The sequence below is a fragment of the Tympanuchus pallidicinctus genome, unplaced genomic scaffold (assembly GCF_026119805.1).
Source record: "Tympanuchus pallidicinctus isolate F22 unplaced genomic scaffold, pur_lepc_1.0 scaffold12, whole genome shotgun sequence".
Classification (NCBI taxonomy): domain Eukaryota; kingdom Metazoa; phylum Chordata; class Aves; order Galliformes; family Phasianidae; genus Tympanuchus; species Tympanuchus pallidicinctus.
This window is the reverse complement of record NW_026294637.1, coordinates 10,048,649-10,073,310: the sequence shown is the minus strand read 5'-3', so window position 1 is coordinate 10,073,310 and position 24,662 is coordinate 10,048,649. Positions and strand designations below refer to the sequence as shown.

Below are 24,662 nucleotides of genomic sequence, written 5' to 3'. Positions count from 1 at the left end.
GCAGAAATCACAGACGTTAACCTTGTATTTTCCAGGAGGGCTTTCCCCTCCTCCCCTACTCTCCCCATCTGTGGAGTTGACTTCCATATTTTTTCATTTTCGATATTTTCAAGCTGATAAGGTACAAAATATTATTTGTGTAGCTGAAATACTAAACCAGTGATAAACTACATTAGAAAAAAAAAAAAAAAAAAGACTCAGAAATGAAGGATGGCCTGATTCAACTGCACTGACAACATACTGCTTGTCTGTCAAATTAGGCAATTGCTATCTATCCATCTCAAAAAAGTAAAACTGAGACAAAACCGAGCACTATAGCTAATGGATTGCCAGTACCTCTGATGTCTTTTGAAATATTTCCAACCCTGAAAGAACAACAATTGAATAAATGAATTGGAGCTGAGTAAACCACATCAAGGCTTAATTTTGTCCCCATCTTAAGGCATCTTTCAAAACTAGAATAAAATTAATGAGCAGTAAAAGATGTAGTTTAATACTGTTTGCTAGAAAAGCATGTCCCATTTGCAGTTTCCAGATTGTTAAGCACATCCCATTCATTTTTCTCTCTCCCACATATCTTCCTGTTGTAACTCAGCAGTGTGTGAAGCATGTACTGATGTAAAGATGCTTACATCAATACGTCAGGATTAATGGAAGGAAAGGAAGTGAGGGAATCCATACCTAGGAAAGCTTCACTTACCCTTCTGGATATAGAATCTCAGATACACTACTGAAATCCTTGAGTATCTTTTGCCTTTTAATTTCAATGGGCTTTAACTTCAGTATTAAACTGCTAGGAACCCAGTGATTCCCTGAGCTCTCAGGCCAAAAGCAGATTTGCGCCTGAGACAAAGAGTATGTTAAATGTTAGGAAGTCAAATTCTTGTTGGAATTGAGCATAAGAGCGTGGCACACAATGGACAGCAGCCCAGGATTTCCCACAACTGGTAAGAGAGAATGGAGGTGGTAAGCAGGATGCAGCTCCTATCTACTGCTGGGAGTTAAGATGGGTAAGTGTACAGAAAACAGTACAAAGCAGTTCAGAGTTCCTCAGTGGGAGCTCTGGCACCTATCTAAACTGCAAGGTTTAGTAATAACAGTGCCAATTTAAACTTGTACTTAAAAATATAGGAAATATCTTCTTTTCTTTTTAATAGATGGGTACCTTTAAGAATTGGTCACTGATACACACATGCATCACTCTAAGCAATGCTAATGGAACAACAGACGGTGTCTGTTTTTAGTGATGTCTAAGGTTTCAGCTGGTTGTAAACCAGCACTGTGGGAAAACTTTTAGGTGGCTTTAAAAAAATTCCCATAAAACAGTAGAAAGCTCATAATTTAAGACGCTTCCTCCTGATCATCAGAGGTATTGAGCACTATATCCAAAAGGTAAGTAAGACTGTTCCCAGAAATAACATATTTTATCTACACCATTCCTGTAAGGAAATATCTATTTCAGTAATTAAGCTTCAGGCTTCAACTATGCCTGTGATAAATAAAATTCAAATTAGAAAAATGTTTTTAAATCATCCAATAGTGTAGTCTTATAAAATAAAATATGCTTGCAGTGGTTAAACTGCCCTTACACAACAGCATTTTATTAGTGTGTGAATATACTATAAGTCTAAATTAGAAAGATAATGTAATTTAGCCCACATGTTTGAAATGAGATAACCACTGGATGGAACTCCTGCCTGGCAGCATTCTGATCTCCTTCCCTCCCTCATTTAATTAGGAATTGGAAATGGGATCAGCTTATTTTAAATAGCTGATTAAAAGCCCTGCTCATAGAAGTGATCTTATTTATTTTTCATGTGAGCATCAGGCTGCCCCCCTGCTTTGAATGAGGTGCAGAAAGTCATAGGCATGCTGAGCATTCCATCTGCACAGGACATCACCTCATGGGAAAAGGATGGCCCAAAACTCCAGTCCATGTGCTCAAATTTGGGTATAACATGAATCCAATTGAAGTGCATGATAAGGGCCTTTGGATTTCAAAAAAGCTATTGGAGGACACATACACACTTCTCTATGCTTTAACCAATGTATATTAGCATATCTGCGCTCAAGAAACATTTTAGAAATGAGAATATCAGACAGATTGTGTAAGCAGCACATAAGCCCAAAAGAAAAGGAACACTATATCATAAAAGGGAAAGAGACAGTAAGTGTTTCGCTTGCTGTTTATTCTGTTAGAATATCTTATTCATCATCTTGAAACCCCAAATTGCTGTTAAATGAACACCATTACAAGTAGCAGTGTTTCTGTACCTTAGAGCCAGAAATAGCAGCCTTCTAGAGTTGTTAGAGCTTGTTCGTATTTCTGGCTTATGTCTGTGAGCTTTTATCCAGAATTACTAGCTGACATTAATGCATGGTACTACAGCACAGAGCTTTCTCATTAATCTCATGTACCTTCTTAAAATCTGGCAGAAAATAGTCTGTCTGCATCAACTCTGAGGTCTGATTCAAAGCCCACCCAAGGCCCCGGGCATCCCTTTCTCTGACTTCACTAGGGTTTCAATCACCTCCGTACTTCCTTCCTAAGAGGTTTCATCCAGGCTTCATTCCCCTGAACACTACAGGACTCCCACCATCTGAGTTTGAACTGATGCTACTGGTATTTGTATGTACAGTTGGTATTGGAGATGGTATTGGTCTGTACAAGCGATATGAGTTTCTTGTAGCTGCTGTTGTGCATGAAATGTAAGCATAATCCATCCTCTGGTCATAGCCAAGCAAAGACACGGAACAAACAAAAGCCACTGCCCGCAGGGTTTTGGCAATAGCTTACAGTAAGTGGCAAATAATTACTGGGTTTGATGCTCAGTGTAACATTAACCATCTTGAACGTTTCTGGTATTTCTTTGGATACAATGAGCAGTTGCCTAGAAATTTCACTTGTACTCTTCAGTGAGGAGTCATGACATAATGTTTTATAAGATTACCCAAGTATTATGAACAAAGAACGAAAGTGAATGTGCGCGTGGATATGCAGAACATACATTTATCCAATTTGTTTGAATGATCTCAGACACTGAAAAACACACCTCTCATATCAAGAATTCCTTCAGCTAACATACACTAAGAACAATAGCAGTCTCTAAACAGTGGCAGATGTCAGCAGGGCCTTGTGCAGCCACACTCCAGACAACTAACATTAACGATTCAAAACTAACTCATCTCTTAGTCTGTCCTCTATCACACTGAATTCAAAGGAAGCATTTCTACTGATTTCAACAAGGGCAGAATACCAATTCTGGTATGTTTTGGGGATAGCTGAATCCTTGGAACTGCAGCAAGACTTTGCATCACAGTAACAGAAAGAAATTCCTGCTTGAGACTGAAGCAGACATGGACGATATAGGCTGAAGGAAGTTGTTATTTCTATTCAAAATTCTGAACAGCTGTTTTCAAGACAGATTAAAAGATTTTTCAATGTTTGGATTCAACTCAAGAGCTTTATCTAATGCATACTTCGTATTTGAGTATTTGTTGAATTAGAAATTTAATAGAGCAGCTGAGTATTTTAAAATCTTTTGGAAGATGTGAAAAAGGGATGTGAACTCTAGCACACCCTGTAAAACATAAATTTCTTACCAAAAGAATATGTTATTCATGTGCTCTGTACATTAGGTCAATTATTACTCACTTTCTTTGGAGAACAACCAAGTGCCTCCACCCTTTATAACAGAGAACTGTAATCAACCGTAGTAAGAATAGCAGAGCTATTCTAATACATGTTGGTGGCTCAGGCCCTAGCTCAGGAAAGTTTGAAGAGTAAGAGACTGAGAGTGATTTGCCATCACCTCTACTTATTTTTATTTTTAAAGAGAGAGGGAAGAAAATCGATGTTTCCTTTTATGCCTCAGTAAATAATTTCAGTTTAACAAAAAAGGGGAAAATTTTTTATTTTTTTTTTTTAAATGAATGCTTTAAATTGGCCCTCCAATTTAAACACTTCTGTTATTTAATGACAAATTCCATAAACATTCTGAAACTAATATTTCTTCCACTGCACGCCTTTCATTTCCGCTAACCCAATTTAACCTCTCATCTTCCTTGTAGTCAGCAGCTGTACAAAGCATTTTTTTAATACTGACATCAGCAAGTGACTGAAGTGCTAGTGCTAGATTCAAAATGCCTTCTAAAAACATGACTTTTTGTATTGAATTTGGAACTGAGTTTGATACAACTTGTACTGTTAGTTTAATATAGTATCACCTTTCATGAAGCCATATCTTGTTGGGTTCCTGCTGGGACCTTAGAGCTGAAATAGCACAAGGTTTAATGCATGGCACTTCATTTTGCCCAGAACTGACACAGGCCAAGAGAAGCATTTCAAATTATTTAGATAACCACACAGATTAAATACCCAGCAAGGTAGCTTGCTAAGTCATTCATCATTTGCCATTCCTGGACCGTGCTCACGTCTAGCCATGTTTTTACTAGGAGAGCCATTCAGATGGATGGAATGCACATCTCTGCTGGTTTTCCCGGCCTAAGAAGCAGTCTAAACTTCTCAACCTGCTTTCAATGCTCTCTTCCTGTGAGATGCATGAAAGTGCTAGGCTAGATGCCCTCCGCCATCTTTCTATCATCCTACCTCACCTGCTTCTTTCGTTTTTCCTTTGTGACTTTCTGTATAACAAAACATATCTTTCCTTACTTTAACCCCTCAAGAAGCTGGCACCAACAAACTGTCCTCTTATTTCTCAAGAATCAAGTCCCTGGGATAAGTAACACTGTGTCACAAAATTCTATTCTACACATAGTATCTGCATCAATAAACTATACCTTAAAGGAGTCACTGATCTAACACTGACTCTCCTTTCACAGCACGTAACACTTCTCCCTTTTTTAACTGACCATTTCAATGGCAGATCTTTTTGCCTTTCAAGCCTGCAGTCTGGAAGCCATTTTTGACCCTGTGGTTTCTTTTGAAGCTTGTATTAATCCGACTGTAAAGCTGTCATACTACCATTTTGCGGATCTCTCCAAGTTACCACCCATACTGTCCCACCGGGACATGGAGATTCTCATAAAGGCTTTCATCATATCTCAGCAGGACAATTATAATTCATTGCTTGCTGGTTTTACTATTACCTCTTATAAACATTTCAGGCTTAAGTAGTATTCTGTAACTTATACTGCTCAGCTGAGCTGAAATGTCTGGACATACTATTCCAGCACAGAGACACGTCCAATGGCTCTCGAGGAGCATTTCAAAGTGTCTCACTGTAAGACTCATCCTAATTGCACTTTAAAGGAATTATACAGCATGCTTTTCACAGCAAATGCTTCTTGCTTTCTTTCTTGTCCTAGTTCTCAGAAACTGAAGCAGACACAGGAGTTTTTGTGAGCTTAAAATCCCACTTGACTTCGGGACCTGGTTTCCTTCTAACTCAGATGAAATTAACAGTCAAGACAGCGGAAAAAATCTCAAAGCATGTCTATGATTTTGCTTATTTGCATGCTCCTTAACTGCACCAATCACAATATAGAGTATTTTCAAGCTAAAATCTCATAGTGAAAAACAAACAGAAACAGTGAATCACAGAAACACGGCACTAAGAACAATGTGATGCTGTGACACACCAGCATAGCAGGCATAATGTGATGAGCATGAACGAGTACTACAGCCCAGTAAATTACCTCTGTGGATTTGAAGTGCATAGATTGTTCATATTCACTGGAAGAACATGTCCACAATTTTGCCAATTACCCTGAATTCTACTACAAATTTGCCCTCCTTTCTCCACTCACAGTCAAGCTTGTCAATACCCAGTCACAGAGCGCGCACCAGCAACCCCAATATGTAGCCTTACAGAGATCTGATTATACATGGGACTCTGTAGCAAATTGGTCTGATATTTTTATTTTAAGTAACAGAAGTACAGCCACTGTCAAGTGCAAGCAGAAAACATCACCTGCTACTTTGTCTGCAGTGTAGTACTGACCTTATTAGGAGTTAAAACCATTCCCTATCCCACATCCCACAGAGCAGTGTAAGTTTGTCAGCTCATTTCATATTTTTAAACAAATTGCTCAATTTTCAGAATTTTATTAGGCAATAATATATACTTTCATTTCACAGCCTCAACGAATCATTGTCAAATACACTTCAGACAATATAAAGCACAAATAAAAACAAATAAATAACACCTTCTCCGTACCCCCCAAGCACACACACAAACACACACCACTACTATCAACAAACAAAACATCCAGGATTATGAATGTCCTGATAGAGTTAGCTCTGAATCTTCCTTCAATGGCTAACAGGCTTGAATTGGATGTGCTGCAACAAATCACAGGCTAAACTACATTTCACACATTTTCTGTGAGGTGACTGGACAGAGTCCTAGACAACCTGCTCTGGTTCTGCTCAAACAGGAGGAAGTCTCTTCCAGCCCAGAGTGATTCTGTAAGATGAAAAACTTAGAAAGTATCCCCTCTCTCTTCTGTAATTCTTACAGCTTTATTAAAATCAAACAAACAAAAAAAGGGAATAGCATCTTTGGTATGTCAGAGTCACTCCACTGAGTGACCCATCTCCCCAGTATCGCTGAAAACTTATCTTACAGTAGATTCAATAGGGCTATCACGAGCAGTGGGAACAACATATGCAATATAAGCATCTCATCTTACAAAAGCAATGGCTTAATCTCAAGACTAAGGAGAGCTAAGAAATCACTATCTATACAAAAGAAAAAAAAAAACAAACAACAATACAGTGAATCTAATCAAATATCACTAAATTTATTACCACTGCTGCAATGTCAGTGAGGTCCTTCTGTCTCAGCACAACAGAGCAGGGGCTCTGTCCCATGTTCACACACAGTGACATAGACATAAAGCCCCAGCAACCACTTCCCCAAGGACAAACTGCAAGCATTCTCCTAAGCTCCCATTCCCCTATGGCTGTCAGCACTTATGTCTAGGAAAAGAAAGTGTTAGAGAGTCACATCCCAAGGAGTAAAGAGGTGAGGACCCTACTGAGACTCCTGGAGATCACCTGGTAAACTTTGCAACACTAACTGATGAGGACAGAGCCACTGTAACACAGTCCCAGCATCACCCAGCAAGCTAGTGTTTGTCAAGTTAAAAGTCACATGCTATACTAAACATTCATGAAAAAAGCAATGCAGAATCCATCCCTTCCAAATGAGGGCTGGAACCGGAATTATACCACTGGAAAAGAAAATTAAGGCCATGGCTCAGCAACCTGAAGTTGAGGCTGCAATTATGCCAGTCTACCTGTGTTAGCACAGCATGGGCAATACCAGCAGCAGACACATGGTAAATGTGTAAGACCACAATCCAGAACCAGGTGCTTTCTTATTTCTGTTTTAAAACATGTGTGTGCTTGCGTATCTGTGCGTACACCCACACACTTCACTAACTTTCAAGATTTTCCTTTTGTTGTTGGTTTTGTTTTGTTTTTTAATTCCTTATCTCTAGCTTTTACATGTCTTTTTACAAAGAAAAAAAAATGAGTCTTGGTTTCTTTACATAAGGAAATTCCCTCTTTTTCCAAAAGAGACTCTTTTTTTTCTTTCTGGATAAGGAGTGCAAAGCCAGACTGTTTTACAGCATAGCAGAGTTTGGAAAGTGATCTTTCTCTTAAGGCTTCTTTCATTTTAGACCTTATTTAGGCCTCTTTTCTTTTCCTACAGCATTTCTCCAGAGTGCCAAACCGTACAAGCTGTCACTGAAAAAAATTATAAAAACCACTCAGTCATTATTCCTGAACTTCTTGAGGCCAGTTGGAAACGCAGAAGTGACTGTCCTTACAACCACTCTTAGGCAGTTATTTCCTATAACTTTTTGTAACTTCTACGCTGAAGTAGGATATGAGCTATTTTTCTAAATGTAACAGATTTCTTCAACTCTGTTACAAATATGTTGCAAGACAACTTACATATGACATAACAGTAACACTGACCATTTTGAGCACCTTTCCTTAAGATGTATTTTCATTAGCGTTTCCTAGCTGACCTACATAGAAGAACTGTTTTTCTTGGAAATGCCCTTGTGAGTTTATCCTTGCATTAGGTAAGACCTACGAGATTTTAAAAGAATTCTCTTTTCTTTTTAGAAAATACCATCTTAGAAAATACCAGTCTTAAAAACAACTAAACTCTTAATCACTTCAAAACAAACAGCACCAACAAAACGTGTGACCAAACCTGAAGAGGAATCATATGTACCAATATTTTCATTCTTTCTGTTGTAACTGAGCTACTTTACATTCTTAACAATTCACAGGGACCTACAAATGGGGAGACAGCTGACATTTGAAAAAGGAGAATATTGTGATGGTACTAAGAAGGCAAGAGTGGTTTGAAGACATTTACCCTGAAGGCCTCGAATGCAATGCTGTGCTGCAACGACAACTAAAATCAACAAGAGCTGACTCAGCCTCTCAGCACACACAGAAAATCTGACTTTTGTGATACAACATCAGACAAATTCTTCCCAGTTCTCCCTGGAGCTCTGCAGAGCACAAATCCAGCAGTGCAGGCCACTCAGGAAGTTTTATCTTTCAACCACCTCTACTGTGTACAGAAAAGTCACATCCATGTTAATGTAACATCCTACAACCAAACAAACATGGGCATCTCTTAGTGAAGGTAACTTCAACAAACCCTTCTGACAAAAGCACAGGGTCCATTCTTTATTTCCTAAGGCATGACCAAGCAGACCACATAAACAAAGCCAGCACAAGGTTCAGCCCCTGACTGCAGAAAGCAGGAATGAATTTCTTGTGGAGCAAAGGCGTGCCCAGAGGCTGCCAGCACACCTGGACGTAGGCGTCGGGTGCAGCAACACAGCTGTCTGCAGTACAGGAGAATGATCTCAGTGACCCTCCTGTGAGTCCCTTCATGACCTCTGTGCCAGAATCAAATCACACCAATTAGAACAACACAACAGTTTCATTCAAATGTTTGTACGGTAATTAAATGTATTAACACATGCCATTACCACTTAATAAGTGTTTCTACCTTGACCAAAGCACGGGCTCCTCATTTTGTATGCAACTCCACTGTCACAACTAAAACCGAGTGAAAGCAAAATACAAAGGCAGGCCAAGCAATACCTTGCTGCACATCTAAAGGTCAGTGCCCTTAGCAGCCAATCAGGAAGGCATGGAAATACAGAGAGGGCTGCCAAATAGCTGAATGAAAACTCTGGATTTGTTTGACTGAAACCAAAACTCAATTTGGAACAAAATGTAAATGTTCAGCTTCATGTACAAAAGTTGGAGTCCTTACATCTCACAAGAGACCTAAGCCCATATGTACTGAATCATTTATGGATCTTGATTAAGGTTTAAGCATATATTTTAAAGAACATTTTAAAACGCGTTATGTGGTATTTTCAGATGCTTTATGTATAGAGCAAGCAACACACAATAGCTGGATAGTGTATTCACAAGAAGCAGAACAATGGAGAAAAGCTTTCACATACAAAAGACCCTAAAAACGCTTTTTGGCATTCAAAAACAAACTGAGCTTAGTCCTGGTCCAAAGATCTATTGATTATATTGCTAAGTATTCTAAATGGTCTTAAATCACACATACTAATTCTGTATAGACTTACTTCCTCAGTGTTAAGCTGCGGCTTTGGTTTAAAAAAATGTAAGAGCTCCTCATCCATTCAACTCAACTTTTTTCACAAAGATATTCTTAGCTGCCGATGATGAATTCCTGTTTTAGAACTGAAAGATACTAAGGATGGCAACATGAATTAAAATTCTAATAAAGAAAGTAAAACATCAGTCCGTGACTAAATATATTTGATGTCAGCCTGAAGCAATCTTTCATAATCTATGGATTCAGGGGAAAATGGTGCATTAGAATACTTACTCCAGGCCTTCAAGCTTAGCCATCCTTTAGTTTGCTGCTATAATACTGTACACACTGTATTCATGTTGCAGGGCTGAAGAAACTACACGTCTATGTCAACAGATGTGTTTCTTGGAAGACAGCTACAAAAATCAAGTTTATTCAAATGTTTGCCAGCTACCATATGCTGCAATACTACTTTAAATGCCACATAAGGCTTTGGGAACATACTTTTACTGCTATCTACACTTTGTTATTTACTTTCCGTTTAGACTAAATACCAGAGACGGGGCACACTAAGGGGTGCAGTGTCCTCTTTGTGAAAACATTCTGCTCGTTGTAATATTTAGAAAGCAGAAAACACACATTGCACTACACTACTCTCGACCACTTTCAGCGGCTGCAGTTTCATAGAGAGGCTCTGGGAAAGATATTTTTACATATGGCATTAATTCTGGGAACTTTTAATAATGGCCAAATATAATTAAAAATTAGGCAAAAATTCCTGCCATGGAGCGAGCAGTACAGAAACAACTCTGTCTGAAGAAAAAGCAATCATTTGCTCATATTCTGAGTCCAGAAAAACACAAAACACACGTGGTACATTTTTAATATTTGAACTACATCAGGCCCTACTCAGCTCCTATGTGAAGCGAGTGGCAGAACTCCAAGATGCAGCAGGACTGAGCCCCTGATGTTGTCATAAGCATTCAAATAAACAAACAGGGCTGTAACACATTCTAAGCTTCCACTGTGTTCCTCTAACTGGATCCAGACAGAAAAAGAAAAGGACATTTCACTACACTTTTTTCAATAGCAGAATAACAACAATATACGATTTTATATTCTATGGAAGTGACTCTGCAATTATCCAAACGTCCAAAGGAAAAGAGATTCAAAGAGATCGAGATTGCAATTATGCATTAATTTGGAGGACATCATTCTATCAAATCTGACTGGGATGTCTGATCTCTCTGAGTCTGTAACATCTCTTTTGGACATCACTCAGGACTTTCATCAAATGCATGAGAGAGGGATGTTTTCAAACGATTCCAAAGTGGGCAACTAATGTAGCTAGCTCAATTCCCCAGGCTCTATTTACAGACAACAAAAAGAGCTGGCGATGTTCTGAATCATCCTCAGGGAAAACTAAGCTACATCTCTGACTCAGTCTCTTCAGTGACTCTTAAAGGAACTGCAAAATCTGTACCTCATTCATTATTGAAAGTTAAACGGTGTAAAGGTGGCATCCATTTCTTAACCCAGAAGAAGCAGAAGAAATTTAGGTTTGCTTGCACCTTAACTTTTCTATAGCCTGTGATTTATTTTTGTCAGCAATACGACTAAATGATATGCTGCAAGCTGAGTACACAACTCAGGCACACCTCTCAGAACTCAGGACTGACTCTGAAAGCTTTGGCCATAATCCAGCAAGACCCTTAAGCATTTGAATAACATTATGCACATTGACATCTCAAGTTTGCATTTAAATGCACGTCAAAGCCCATCACCGGATCACAGCCAGAGAACTCAGCACCTTCCAGAATGAATGGTTAAAGTTCAAATTTTAACTGAGTCAATATGCATGAAATATTTTCCTTTCTGGACTGTGTATATTAAACATATCTTAAATTGCTGTAGGAAGCATTTCCCAACTCCACTAGTTTTTTACTGTTCAGCTTGCGTCAAGTTCACCTTTTTGATGAACATTATCTCAAAGGAAAAGCAGCTCCACTGTGTTTATGATACACCTGCATACACTTGTCAGTGTGCTCAGGAGGCTCCCCCTGCTCTGGAAGGGCACCAAGCACACAGACACAGCTTAGGAGCTAATGATACATGTGACGGACTTGGCCGCATCGCAGTTATCAGTCCAGCCCTCACAACGCGTTTCTCACTGGTGACATGATATGCACTCTCCCAGAACATGAAGAGGAACCCCACTGATAGTAGTGATTGTAAAAACTCCTTTTGATCACATTTTGTGGAGCTTTATACCAACATTAACACTTCTAAGCCACACAAAAAGTAATTTGTGGGCTGAAACTCTTCAGTGCTTCTCCCCGAAAAAATAAATACATAAAACTGCTGATGCCACAGGTGTGATGGAATTTGCTGCACTGTGAAACAGTAGGTCTTTTACCAGATAAGCTCTTTCATTATGCATGTATTTGAAACCATTGACAAAGAAGTCTTGTAAATATTCATTAACAATCATATGGTCAGCATTTACTGAGGTACTACCAACCAAGCTAATTAGTCTTACAAATACGGGCCAAATGTATGGAAAATTAAAACATCAGACATAAAACAAAGCAATGTGCTGCTGAACTTCAGAAACTGACTCAAACACCAGGAACATTTTCATTGCTTTCCATATCTGTTTATGAGAACAACCTCCCTAGATCTGGTTGCCTCAACACTTTTTAGTCAAGACAGTTCTAAGCTACGACACGCAGCAATGGCTGGAGTACACCTGGCTCTGTGACATACACACCACAAACACTCTGCCACTCTTACTGTTAGCCAGTGCTTGCAGAGAAAAGCACTGTGTGATATGCAGTGGTAAATTACTTACATCACTGTTAGCCTGTGGCATGGCATATCCTAGAAGTCAAACCACAGCCAAACACATGGAAAATATGCATGTCACAAAACTGTAGCACTTCACATCACATTTATATTGAGAAATGGTATTTTCACAACAATCTGCCTCTCCTACTTCTCCCAGAAATGGGATAGGTTCAGAGACTATTTCTCTTGAGTAATTTCCCATTTTTTCCCCTCCAAGCTTCGGTTATTTAAAAAAAAAAAAAAAAAAGAAGAAATCTCTCTCTTTGCAGGGCATGAAACTTGTCAATTTATTTATTGGAAAATGGCCATCCACGCATATACATCAGAAGCCCACTAGGGAACATCACAAATCCATATAACATTCCAGAGCAAGATCCAAAATATGGATCTCTTTCTTAGTTGACAGATGTGTAAAATCATATGCAGCCAGACAAGTCCCTAATGACCACACAGGTGCACGTGCTGAACAATGCAAGCCTACTAAGATCAGCATGAGCTTATACTTGAAAAGTTATCTTCAGAAAACATTTTTCTGATGGGATAATGTGATTCTGGGACCAAAAAAACACCACACCCTTTTTTAGAGGAGGGGAACATATTAGCTCAGCTAGGTAGAGAGGCTGGAGAGAATCCCTGTGAAAGAAGCCAACTGTCAGAGGTTTTCTGGGAAGATATGACTATCACTTGGCCTCAGTACTGCAGTGATCTTTCACTAGAAATACTGCACCATATTAATGTGTATGTTCTCTTTTACTGATAACTACAGGATCAAGCACATGTTCTAAGTAAAAACTGCTCATGGATGGCACATACAGACTACAGCTTTCCACTTCAATTGTGCTCAAAGACATGTAAGGGATTCCATGACAGTATGACTTGGCTCAAATGGCTTTGTGTCACCAGTTTCACACTCCACCCGACACTAGGAAGGAGCCCTGAGGGACTGACTGAAGCTGTTAGCAGGCTTCAGCCCAATCAGGTGGAGTCAAACTGGCCACTGCAGATTAGGCAACATAAAAACAGCATTGAATAACCCCGTTCAGAACTTGCACAGCTCCAGACTGAAGGCTCAAACCTTCACCCATGGAGAACAAACAAACAGTAACTGCTTGAAATTCAACAGATTTGTAGAAATACTCAAAACAACCATAACCTAATGTCATGGTTTTATTTTTCCAAACTCCAAGCTTTTAACCAAAGACAACATTTTCCATTCTTCTTGCTGAAGAATGAGACTTTCAATGAAATAGATCAACTGCTAACTCTACCAAATGAAAATGTATTATTTTAAAGATTATAAAATTTAACAGGAGGCTTATGCCTCAGTATTCCTTGCTGTATCTCTCTCAAATGAACAACTAAATTGGTTGAATGTCATGAAACAAAAAGCATATACCAGATGAGGCAGTTGGCAGTTGGAAAACAATACAGCTGTGCAAGATGGGAAGCAGAACTGAATAACCTCTGCCATAATATAACACGTGAAACACAGAGGCAAGGTGCTACTTATCACTGGTAAGCAAACATATCAGAGAGATGCAAACAGCTCTTCTGATGACTTAATAACTAAATCAAAGCTTGGGTAAAAGCAACCATCAATATTTTTCATTTGTCAGCTTTTCCACATACCTCTTTCACACTGGGGTCCAGTAAATCCATATGTGCATGCACAGCGGTTTGGGGCAACGCATCTTCCTCCGTTAAGACATCCATTTTCACAGACAGCTGTATCAAAGGGAAGGTACAAGTAGTCTTTACTATATTATTCCCAGAAAAATAGGAAACTACATGCCCAACCAGCTCAGGTAGACTAGTAAAAAACAGGACATGTTTTTTCTAGAATCCTTTGCTATTTCCTGGACTCATTAGTATAATGAATTCATCTTTTCAAGGAGGTATAATGTAAACATGCTAATAACCACAGTTCCTCTGACCTCTCAGAGCCTCTTTGATGACCTGACAATTCCACAACTTTGAAATAACGTCTCTTTCAAACTCTCAACAAAGAAGCACAGAAAAAGTAGAGATTGCTCATAGAAGGTGCAGGTGAAAAACGCACCTTCAAATTCTCAGAGGTGTTCCCGATATTCAAGCACATTTAACCATGCATTCACTTACTCTGCCATCATTTAAAAAAATAAAAATTCTGTTTTAAAAGGCTTGTTACTGGTGTTTAATAATCCATGATACCAAACAGGAGAGCAATATGCAATCAGTGTCTATTCTGATTTAGTTAATCCATGATTCCCTGAACTACACAGTCACTAGAGCCCAGTTTTCCTCATAATAAAATCCAAAAGCAATTTCCTTCAAAAATAATCAGAAAATGTAACATTCACATGAAAAAAGGGTTTTTAAGTACAATTTGATGCTCATTGAGTAATGTTATTCTTTGTTCTGTTCACGTTCACTGCAGTAGAAAGAACGTTTCCATTTATCCTCTTTTATCCACTTGATATTTCACAGAGAAGGCAGAAATATAATTCTTAATCCTTTCACCATGTGATCCTCTTCCAGATTATTAGAGTAAATTCCTGGTCTCACTGAAGTTCATGTAAAGTGTGCCATTGACTTTGACAGAGCACAAAAGGTTTTCATTAAATAAGCTAAACACATTTTCTCTGTCAGACCAATAGTTCACTAGATAGCAACACGACAGCCTTGGTTAAAAGCAGCATGTACATCCTTATTTGAGTTTCTTCACAGCATTCTAGCCAAGAGCAGCAAGGGACCACCATAATCAGTTTGGGAGAGGCTTCAAGCAGCAAATCCAGGAATGTTGTTGGCTCAGGATTGATTGAGGAAACAAAAACTATGTCGATCGACTGTATCGAGACAATATCAAAATAAGTGAAACTTGTAGAGTGTAAGAACCAACTCTTAGATAAATCCCTAAAATAAAAAAGAGGCTTTGTATTAAAAAGCTCAATGTTATCTAAGATGAAAATTGAATCCCATGTAAATTCTCTATTTATGGCCTCTTGCTCTAGTGAGTGTAAAGCCCTGGAGGTCAACAGGAATTATGGCAGTGTGAGAACTGCAGGATCAAGTTATATCCAATTATTATGAATTCACATGATGTTTATTTTAGTAGCACCGATCAGAAAGAATTCACTCGGCACTCATTACAAAGTCATGTGTTTTCCTGTAAAATTCCACTGTACCTGATCAAAAACAAGCTCAATACCAGCTGAAATTTAGTGTTAAAGGCATCCAGTTCACATATCTTAGAATTACTTGATTATATATAGTATCTCTACTAATAAAATGTACTTACGCTGTCCACAATGCGTTCCTGTATATCCCTTCTGACAGAGGCAGTGGTCATCACTACAGCTACCTCCATTCATGCACCGGATGTTACAGTGTTGTACTTGAAAGGAAAAAAGATTTTCCTGAGTTAAACCAAGCCAAGCAGAAACATACAACTATCTGCTAGGGGATTTCTTCAGGGACTGATTATATGAACTAGAAAGCAGTACTAGAAACAGAAGATGCATATTTTAAGATGTATTTAAAATAGCAGTACAGAAAACAACACTGATCTACAGTTCCTAAGAACTACAAGCTGCAGTGCAAGAATTTGACACTACCTTCACTCACTGAAGACAGCGGCGCTTCCTACAAAGCATGAATCTGCAGAATTCATCTCCTAGTTCCCAGTGTTGCAAAGAGATCATCAGTTAGGGGAAAGTATCACAGAATCACAGAATTGTAGGGGTTGGAAGGGACCTCCAGAGATCATCGAGTCCAACCCCCCTGCCAAAGCAGGTTCCCTACACCAGGTCGCACAGGTCGGCATCCAGGCAGGTCTGGAACATCTCCAGAGAAGGAGACTCCACCACCTCCCTGGGCAGCCTGTTCCAGTGCTCCGTCACCTCACTGTACAGAAGTTCCTGTGCACATTTGTGCGGAACTTCCTATGCTGCAGTTTCCAGCTGTTTCCCCTCGTCCTGTCTCCACTCATCACTGAAAAGAGTACTGAAGTACTGAACTTCTGCTAGATATCACCAAGGAGTAACAGTCTTATCATACGGGCAATGGGAAAAGGAACCATTAAAGGGAAAGAAATAAGAAAGCTCCTGAGGACAGCCTGGCTCTGCCAGAACACACAGTATCAGAAGTTGATCTGCCGAGGTAGGACTTCTTGTACAAGAAGGTGAAGTTACAGGGTAATTCTATGGGCTCACACCACCGCTGCATAAAGCTGCTGCTAGCTCCTGTGCCTGCAGAGCTCACAGACAGCACTTCCCCAGAGCCAAAGACCTTTCCTGCCAGGAGCAGAGGCAGGGGAGTAGCACAGCCTGCTCTCCTCAGCAGCAGCCCCACCATTTGTAACGATTAGCATGCGGGCCAAGTCCGACGCCAGTAAAGCATAAAAGCATGTGCTGCGTTTTTCTAATAATAAGGACAAATATGCTTTTTAACTAGAGGTCAGGAACAACTTAAAGCTTTTCATCAGGCACAGAGCAGCAGGCAGGCCTCTCGGCAAAGTCCTCCTCACAGCTCCCACTGCCTGACACAGCTGCTAACAGGGGCAGGCACACAAGTACGCAGCCGGGAAATGCTTTCCCTCTTAACAGGAACCACATGAAAGGCTCCTCCCCAGATAGGATTACGGGAGATCAGCATTTTAGGAGGTTGTGATGGAGCACTGGATACCTACCCCATGCTGTCTGAAATGCTCAGGTCAGAAAAATACAAATTGCATGTACTGCCAAAGCCTGCTGCTAACAGGTGCCATGCCAACCACTGAATTTTTCCTGTTGCACAAAGCCCTTAAGCATTGTATGGCTTTTTACAATTTGAAAGTATGTGAATGGAATCTTTTTTTTTAAAAGCAGAATTAATAATTTTAACTGTATTGCCATCTACAGAGATATGAATCCACAGAATACAAGTTAAACATGCAAATAAAAAAAGGATTTAAAATAATCTAGCATTTGAAACACCGGTACACTTAATTCTTCAATTATAAAGGTAAGCACTCCACCTCACATTTCTTTTGTGTCTAATATTTACGATACATCTTTGGATGTACTTCAGGCAACAAAAATGTGCTAACATTCCTCAATAAAAAGAGAAATTGTCTGCAAATACAGGGTGAGCATCTGGTGAAGGTTTTTGGACAATGTCCTAAGTAGGTCAGAAAAAGGTGTATAGTTTCTTTAAAATGTGTAGTTCAACTTAGCTTTATACAATCTTAGAAAAACAGAGGGGATTACAAAAAGCATAGGAAATGATATCATCTGTCAAGCAGGGAAGGAACTTAAAAACCACAAACTGATTTCAATTAGAGCAAGCTATGCCAAGAGCTAATTTCCATTCCCACATGAAGACCAAAGCCATTTAAATAGTTTGAACTACATTTGAGATAAAAAGGTTAACAGTAGCTTATATGATGATTTTCGTATTATTTGTTCAAGTAACAGTAAAGTATATTTCCCCATTTTGGGATAAGGAGTGGTTTTACACATAACGCACACACACACACACACACAAAAGTTTCCATAATTTGTCTTACTGCTTCTCAAAGGAACTTTTCCAAGGTAAAATATTTCTTCCTCCTTTTTAAACTAAAATCATTACAGAAGAGAATGCTGAGACAACCCATCATAATTACTAAAATGAGCTATTCTAATCAGTGATCTTTCCCTCTTACTACTATGCAATGAAATCAGTGACATCGAGTCAGTAAACTAACAATTTTCTGTTGTCTTTTACAGGAATGTTGAAAACAGTATTTCCAAAATAATACTGACTATTCTGAAATATTACCCTTCCAAAAGTTTATAGAAAAACATGCAAAAGTCTGTCTGGAGCTTAGATGACGATTTTAAGGCTGCATTTTTGAAAAGTAGCATACTACTGCAGGTCCAGAGCCTCAGCTATATCAACAACTCCATCTGTGTCAGTAGAGATATTCCACTAAATGAAATAACCTGTCCCAAGGTACTGCATTGACTGAGACTAGAGGAAAAAGCACAGGAATTACTGTAAGGATGGTAAGTCTATTCTTACAGCTTTGCCTTTTCTTGCTAACATTAACAAGTTATTGCTCTTAATAAATTATCATTCTCTTTCAGGTTCGTTTTGTAAACAGTCTGCAATGGAAATTTCTCAAATCAAAACAGAGGCAACGGCAGGAATGCAGCTTTATAAACCTGCAAAAGAGACGGCAAGATCAAGTACATCCATGCACACTGTGTGTGGGCAATGTTTGTACTGATTACCAAAGAGAAACGACACGCTGCGCATTTAAACATCACAGTTTCGGACTGTCTTCGTAAATTCCAAGCAAATCTGAGCAAAAACTTCATCCATACAGAGCACACCACCACATCACAACTGCTCCCAAAACATTCAGGGGATCACTAAGCAGACAGAAGGTAACACACCCACACCATCAGCTCAGCAGTATCAGCTAAAAAATATGGGGGTGAAAAACCTGAGGAGCAGAACCTGGTGCCTGGAGCCCGGGGCACTCCACGGGAGAAGCTGTCTCATCTCTCCATGCCACTGCCGAGGAAACGCTCCCAGCCTGGCTGTGCATGACGCAGGGCTTTGCCTGCCAGGAGCTGTAAACAAGGAATGATGGCCTCACTGCATCCCAGATGCTCAGCATGCTTTCTCTGTCGAGTGACTGAGTCAGGAGATGGCAGGCAGCACCAGGCCGGGATGCAGGGCTGCATCCACGCGAGGCAGCAGCTGCCTGAGAAAACCCACAGCAGCCTCAAAAACTTTGGAAACTTTCAAAAATCGAGGCTTTTCACCACCTCTGACAGCAGCAGAATAAATCAAGGGGCTGAGCTCTGGCTGAGCAGACATCTCCCACACCGCCTCAGGGAGCAGCCTCTGCGGTGCCGACCTGAGAGCCTCAAGGCTTCCCGCCCAATCTCTGAGGAAACCTCAGAAGGATGGCTGTGACAGCACGCACTGACTGACTGACCAGCTCTGTGCTCAGCTGAGCCAGTGGCAGGGGGAGCGGAGCAGGCCCCGTGTTGAGCTTGGGCAGTGTACCAGCCTGCTGGGAGCAGCAGGCACCCCTCCCCTCAGCTGCTCTCTCAGCACCCACCTGCAGCCACGGATCTCCCTTCATAAGAACCCCATCAGTTAAAGCCTTTCTGCCTCAGCCAGCCTAAAAGGGCAGACTGCCTTCCCCACCCTGTGCACTGCAGCGTCAGACTCGCGCGCAGCAGGTTGAGGGATGCCTCCGCATGTGGCAGTGCTATCTCCACGCCTACTGTAAACAAACCCCAAAAATTCAAGAATTACTGAGAAACAACCACTACTCAGCCAGCAAGTTCACTGATGTCATGAAAATCCCTGCTGAGAAAACCACCAGTTGATCTTTTCAACCACGAATCAGATTCCTAAAGCTGATTCGTAACCAGAAAAGTCCCAACAAGTGACCTGCGTAAGAATCAAAGTCAGAGGCTATGTTTTGCTTTTCAGTCTGCACTATTTGAGTCCAGCAGACATGAAGCCTGTCAGAGCTACTCTGAGTTAGGTTTCTGACTACGGTTGTGCACAAATTAAAACCTGTAATCACTACTGATTTCTTAAGTACTAAACACAGATACAGCTTAAAATATTCAAAGGAAGACTCAAGCATATCTCATGTATCAGGGCCCATATTTTTAATTGCGTGAAGTCCTGGTATTTTTACCTTCTATCTGTTATTTGTACTTTAAATATAACAAACTTGATTAAACCTGAGATGTAAAGCAACGTCTACATATACAGAAAAAGACAACTGGCATTTATCTACCTGCCAGCTTTCAGGGCAAGGCACCTAACTTAGCACTCTTGCAATACTCTGACTTTTGGCATTAGCTAGATTTTTACACAGTATAAAATGAATTGACAGATCATTTGATATGACTCAGTCAGCATGGTAATTACACCAGCATATTGATTGGACATCATCCACTTCTGATTTTCTTGTATTACTTGAGTAGAATTTTTTCTCATTTGTTAAAGTGTGATTAATAGATTGGTTTATGGATGCATATACTGACAAAATATTAATTGTAGCCAATGTGAGTTTGACAGTAACCCTTTGATGTCAAATGGTATTTTTTATGTTTATGTTTCCTTTGTTTCCTAATAGCAGATCTAAGCCACTGTGGTCTATTGTGTAAATATGCATTCATGGGCTTTGTCTGCAGTGCCAACACAGCAAATGACTTTCAGAAATTGTATGTTCTGTAAGTCCTAATGAGGTGCTGGGTCATAAAAGTTATTACACAAGAGTGCACAGAAGCAGTAATTTCTCTCTACAACTACTCAAGACACTTTTCCACTTAGGATTGGTTTGCTTTACTAAGTAGAGGTGATGTGAAAACACACACATAAAAAAGTATCTGAAACTATTGCACTAATTAAGGAAGATATAAACAATATGTTTATATGTTTTTACTCCACTGCTAAATGTTTTGGTACAGTTTACAGAAAGGCAATTTTAATGTGAGCCTTATAGACACATACAGTAGTGTAAAGAAGAGGATGCCAGCACTGATTAAAGCTTAAAATTGGTAGAACATACATACTTAGAGAAAGTAACCAAAATAGCTAACTGGTATAGGCGCTAAAAGCTTCTTGCATACCAACAGTAGTAAAGTGCTCTGTGGACCATTTATCTGTGCATGCAACTCCAATGAAGGTTAAAACTATGGAGACAAATGGTACAATTTTTAAGAAAAAAAACCACAGGAACAACAGTAACTTTACTCATACTCTATTTTGCTTCTAAGTCTTGACTCATAAATACTTCAGTGTGGCCTAAGAAAAAATGAGGTAATTCTAAAGCCCACTCATTCCCGTCTTTTACGAAGGTGCCAAAACATGTAACAGATGTAGGGATGTACTTCTCCTTCTGTACTCTGGAAAGGATTTGGGAGAAGGTCGTGCTTTTCTTTACTAGCTTACAGGATCAAGGCAGATGCACCTGGTAAAACAGTAGCTGCAAATCCAGGCAGGCATGAACACAGACACTTGTGCAGATTTTGCACTCTTTCTCCTCCCAGTACTCTCTGGAGCTCCACAGCTCCAAACTCTCCTCACTCCAGCCTCTCCTAACAGGCATTGCAGGAGCACGAGAGAGGGGTTGAACTATGAAGAACAATATTTACCATTTTAGTACGTGCCATTCCATTACATTCCACAGTTGTTATTGTTTTTCCACTGTTACTGCATGAAAAGGATGCTAAAGCCACAAACTGAAGTGGTCGGTTATGTGGGAAAACTCTTCAGCTAGGAAAGCAGGAAAACAGCAAGGTAGAATATAGGGGCAAGCAGGCCACACACTAAGATCAGGGAGATATTCAAAATGAAAAGAATTATAATTTTGCTTAACGTTACAGACTTCCCCACTGCCTTCAGTTAATATGTTGTTCAGACCGTTATAGGCATTTGTGTGGAAAAGTTTCCCCCAGCTATATTCAAAGAGACAAACAGCATATTCAAATGAGAGTTCAGTGGAGATTAAAGCTGGCATCTCATATATGAATGGAGAGACTATCCTAAGCATGATCCTATTTCATAATCAGATGTTCAAGATTAACCACTGAGCTGGTTTGCTCACTGTATGAATTTCACTTTACCCATTTTATTCTGGGTCTGGGAAACATTCCTTGAATAACTGAAATCCAAACATTTCTAGAAAAGTCATCTCTGAAAATTTTTGTTTCCAAAGCATCTGAATTTTTCAGAGGAAAAGCTGTTTCATTTAAAAACTCTGACCTGTTCTGTACCTCCAGCATCTACAGAAGTGTCACTCTAATGAGGTCAGCAGCATTAGATACAATAGATATGTACCAAGTCTGGCAAGGAAGTCCTATAGCACTTGATTAATTTGCTGCAAATCAGTAGGCCTACTTGTGTAAGCAATAGAATAGTGTCTGGCTACAGTGATAGCAGAATTACAAAGCAAGATAAATTCAGCCAATTGCCAGCAGAGATCTCTCTCTCTCTCATTACAACGGCATATCTGTACACCTCTAATGTTGAAGAGAGATATGACATTTTCCAGAAAGCAAACTAAGACTGGGATTTAGTATTACAAACTGACAAATAAACATAACTTCTAATAAAACTAACTCAGCCAACAAAAAGCATCTTCAATAGGTAGCTTCTGAGTCATTCTTCAGTTTCATCACAGAAGGCTACGCTCACTGTCTTTCCTGTGTTGATGTATGCCTGGTGACTCAGATGCTATTTGTCTTAAACGCTGAGCACTGCAGTATCTTAAGCACCTTAACAGCCTGATGGGCTCAAAAGAGCAATATAAAAGACAAAAAAGAAATACTTACTTGATTTTGAACCACAGGAGGGGGCTATCTGACCATTTGGGCATGTGCACATGTTTGGTCTAGAGCAAAATCCATCCCCACAGGAATGTCTGCAAATTGCTACAAATAAAACAAATATCTTTAAAACTTGCTTTAAAAACCCCAAAACACATTAAGAAAACCCAACCACCTGATAGAAAATAGGTATTTAGCACCACGACAAAAACACATGTAAACTCATTAACTTGCATACAACGGATTCCAAGAAGGTTCCTTCCATTCATCTTCGTCTCTGTAACGGACAGCTAACACCTGGGATTGTAGTCTCTTACGATAGGAACATATCACAGACCGCATTGAATACATAGGCAGGTTTCCTTAGAAAAGGGAAAGTGCGGTGCCTTTTCCCAAAGCCCTCCCGGAGGAAGGATGCCTTAGATGCAGCATTACAATGCTCCCTTTATTTCTGCACCACAGATACAGCAGTGTAACAATTCCCATGAGAGCAAACTGCCTCAGTATCTGTGAAGAGGATCTTATCAGCCTTCGGGAACTGCTTACGGTACAACATACCATTATGTGTGACTACACATACAGCAACATGATGAACATATGTATACACTGATGTCCCTACGTATACATTTCAGGGAGATGGTCCAAACAAGCAGAGTAAATGTACTTGCTGGCCCTGCCTCCTTCCATTTACTTAAATAGATTAACATATTCCACAGCTACTCGCTCCTGAGAGTCAACACACTCCTTGGATCGCTTTACCACAGCCTTAAATAGAACATGTGGATGAGATTAATCCTTTGTTAAATACTGGTATCACATCACTGTATTGTAGCCCACAAAACTTTGTATATTAGCTTAAAATATTTAAAACAGCAAAGAAATGATGTGTAGCTGCTATTGAAACCATACAGAAACACATTTCAGCTCTGAAATACAATTAAAAATACCCTGACATACAGAGACAAAGATAAACCTCAGTCATAACATGCAACTAGATTTACTTACGGACTATGCATTGGTTTCCACCAGGTAAAGTTTTCCATCCAGGGCAACAGTAAGCATTGTAACGTGATCCACACACATTTGGTCTGGAAAAAAAAAAGACAATTTCTTATTTTTGCTCAGAAAAGTGTTTTAAAAGTAGAATCATAAAGATGGAAAAAGTAAATCACTGCAAAATACATTTCAATAATTAAATCTTGAAGTGTGGTATGTTTTTAGCAGAACCGTATGCCTATGATCATTAGGTTTTTCGGGTGACACATACTTTTATGTATTAAAGATGACATGAAATAAAAAATCAACTCAGTAACATGTGAACAACAGGAAAAGAATGGACAAAATTGTCTCCTATCAAGCCATATCCAAAAAAAATACCTCACAGGGTTTTGTAGCAAAACAACCCTTTAAATACAAAATCTATTAGTGAACATGGAGGAGCATTTTGCATCATAACTTCTAAGCTTTGTACTGTTTTCACTTCTTCACTTTGTAGCATTATTACTGTTCCCTGCTTTGTCTCCAAGCAACACTTTGCATGTATGTATGAGTGAAATCATGCCAATCGTGACATAAGCCAAATAAATGAGCCCAGTTATGCATAACAAAAATGACTTGCTATAAAAAAATCAAGGATGTGCATGTAGACAGACAGGGTTCATGTGAAATGCAGGTGAAGGGCCTACTGCAATGAGAACTTACTGAACTTCTCAAATGATGGATCCACATGATTTTTTTTCCATCTTATCCCCCTCATCAATATTTGCTCTTTCAAATAAGGATCTCAGAAGAGTCTCTATCGAAAGCTGAAGGGACATGACACCAGCCCTACCATGATTTCATTGGTAAAAACAGAAAGGAAACTGTTCTGCACAGTAATCACTTCCATAAAATCTAAGTCACATTCATTTAATGCAACTCTCCGTGT

At 39.5% G+C, this 24,662-nt stretch overlaps 1 protein-coding gene across 5 annotated transcripts in view; it reads right to left on the bottom strand.

Annotated features, from left to right (window-relative positions):
* The window catches only part of FBN1 (fibrillin 1), a 147,314-nt gene that overhangs the window by 110,236 nt on the left and 12,416 nt on the right, over positions 1-24,662 (bottom strand). For all 5 annotated transcript variants that reach the window (XM_052671923.1, XM_052671920.1, XM_052671922.1 and 2 more), the window contains exons 2-5: positions 23,741-23,823; positions 22,742-22,840; positions 15,706-15,801; positions 14,058-14,153 (exon numbers count right to left, since the gene is read on the bottom strand). In XM_052671923.1, the coding sequence (XP_052527883.1) occupies positions 14,058-14,153; positions 15,706-15,801; positions 22,742-22,840; positions 23,741-23,823 (374 nt within the window). The remainder of the gene's footprint in view (positions 1-14,057; positions 14,154-15,705; positions 15,802-22,741; positions 22,841-23,740; positions 23,824-24,662) is intronic.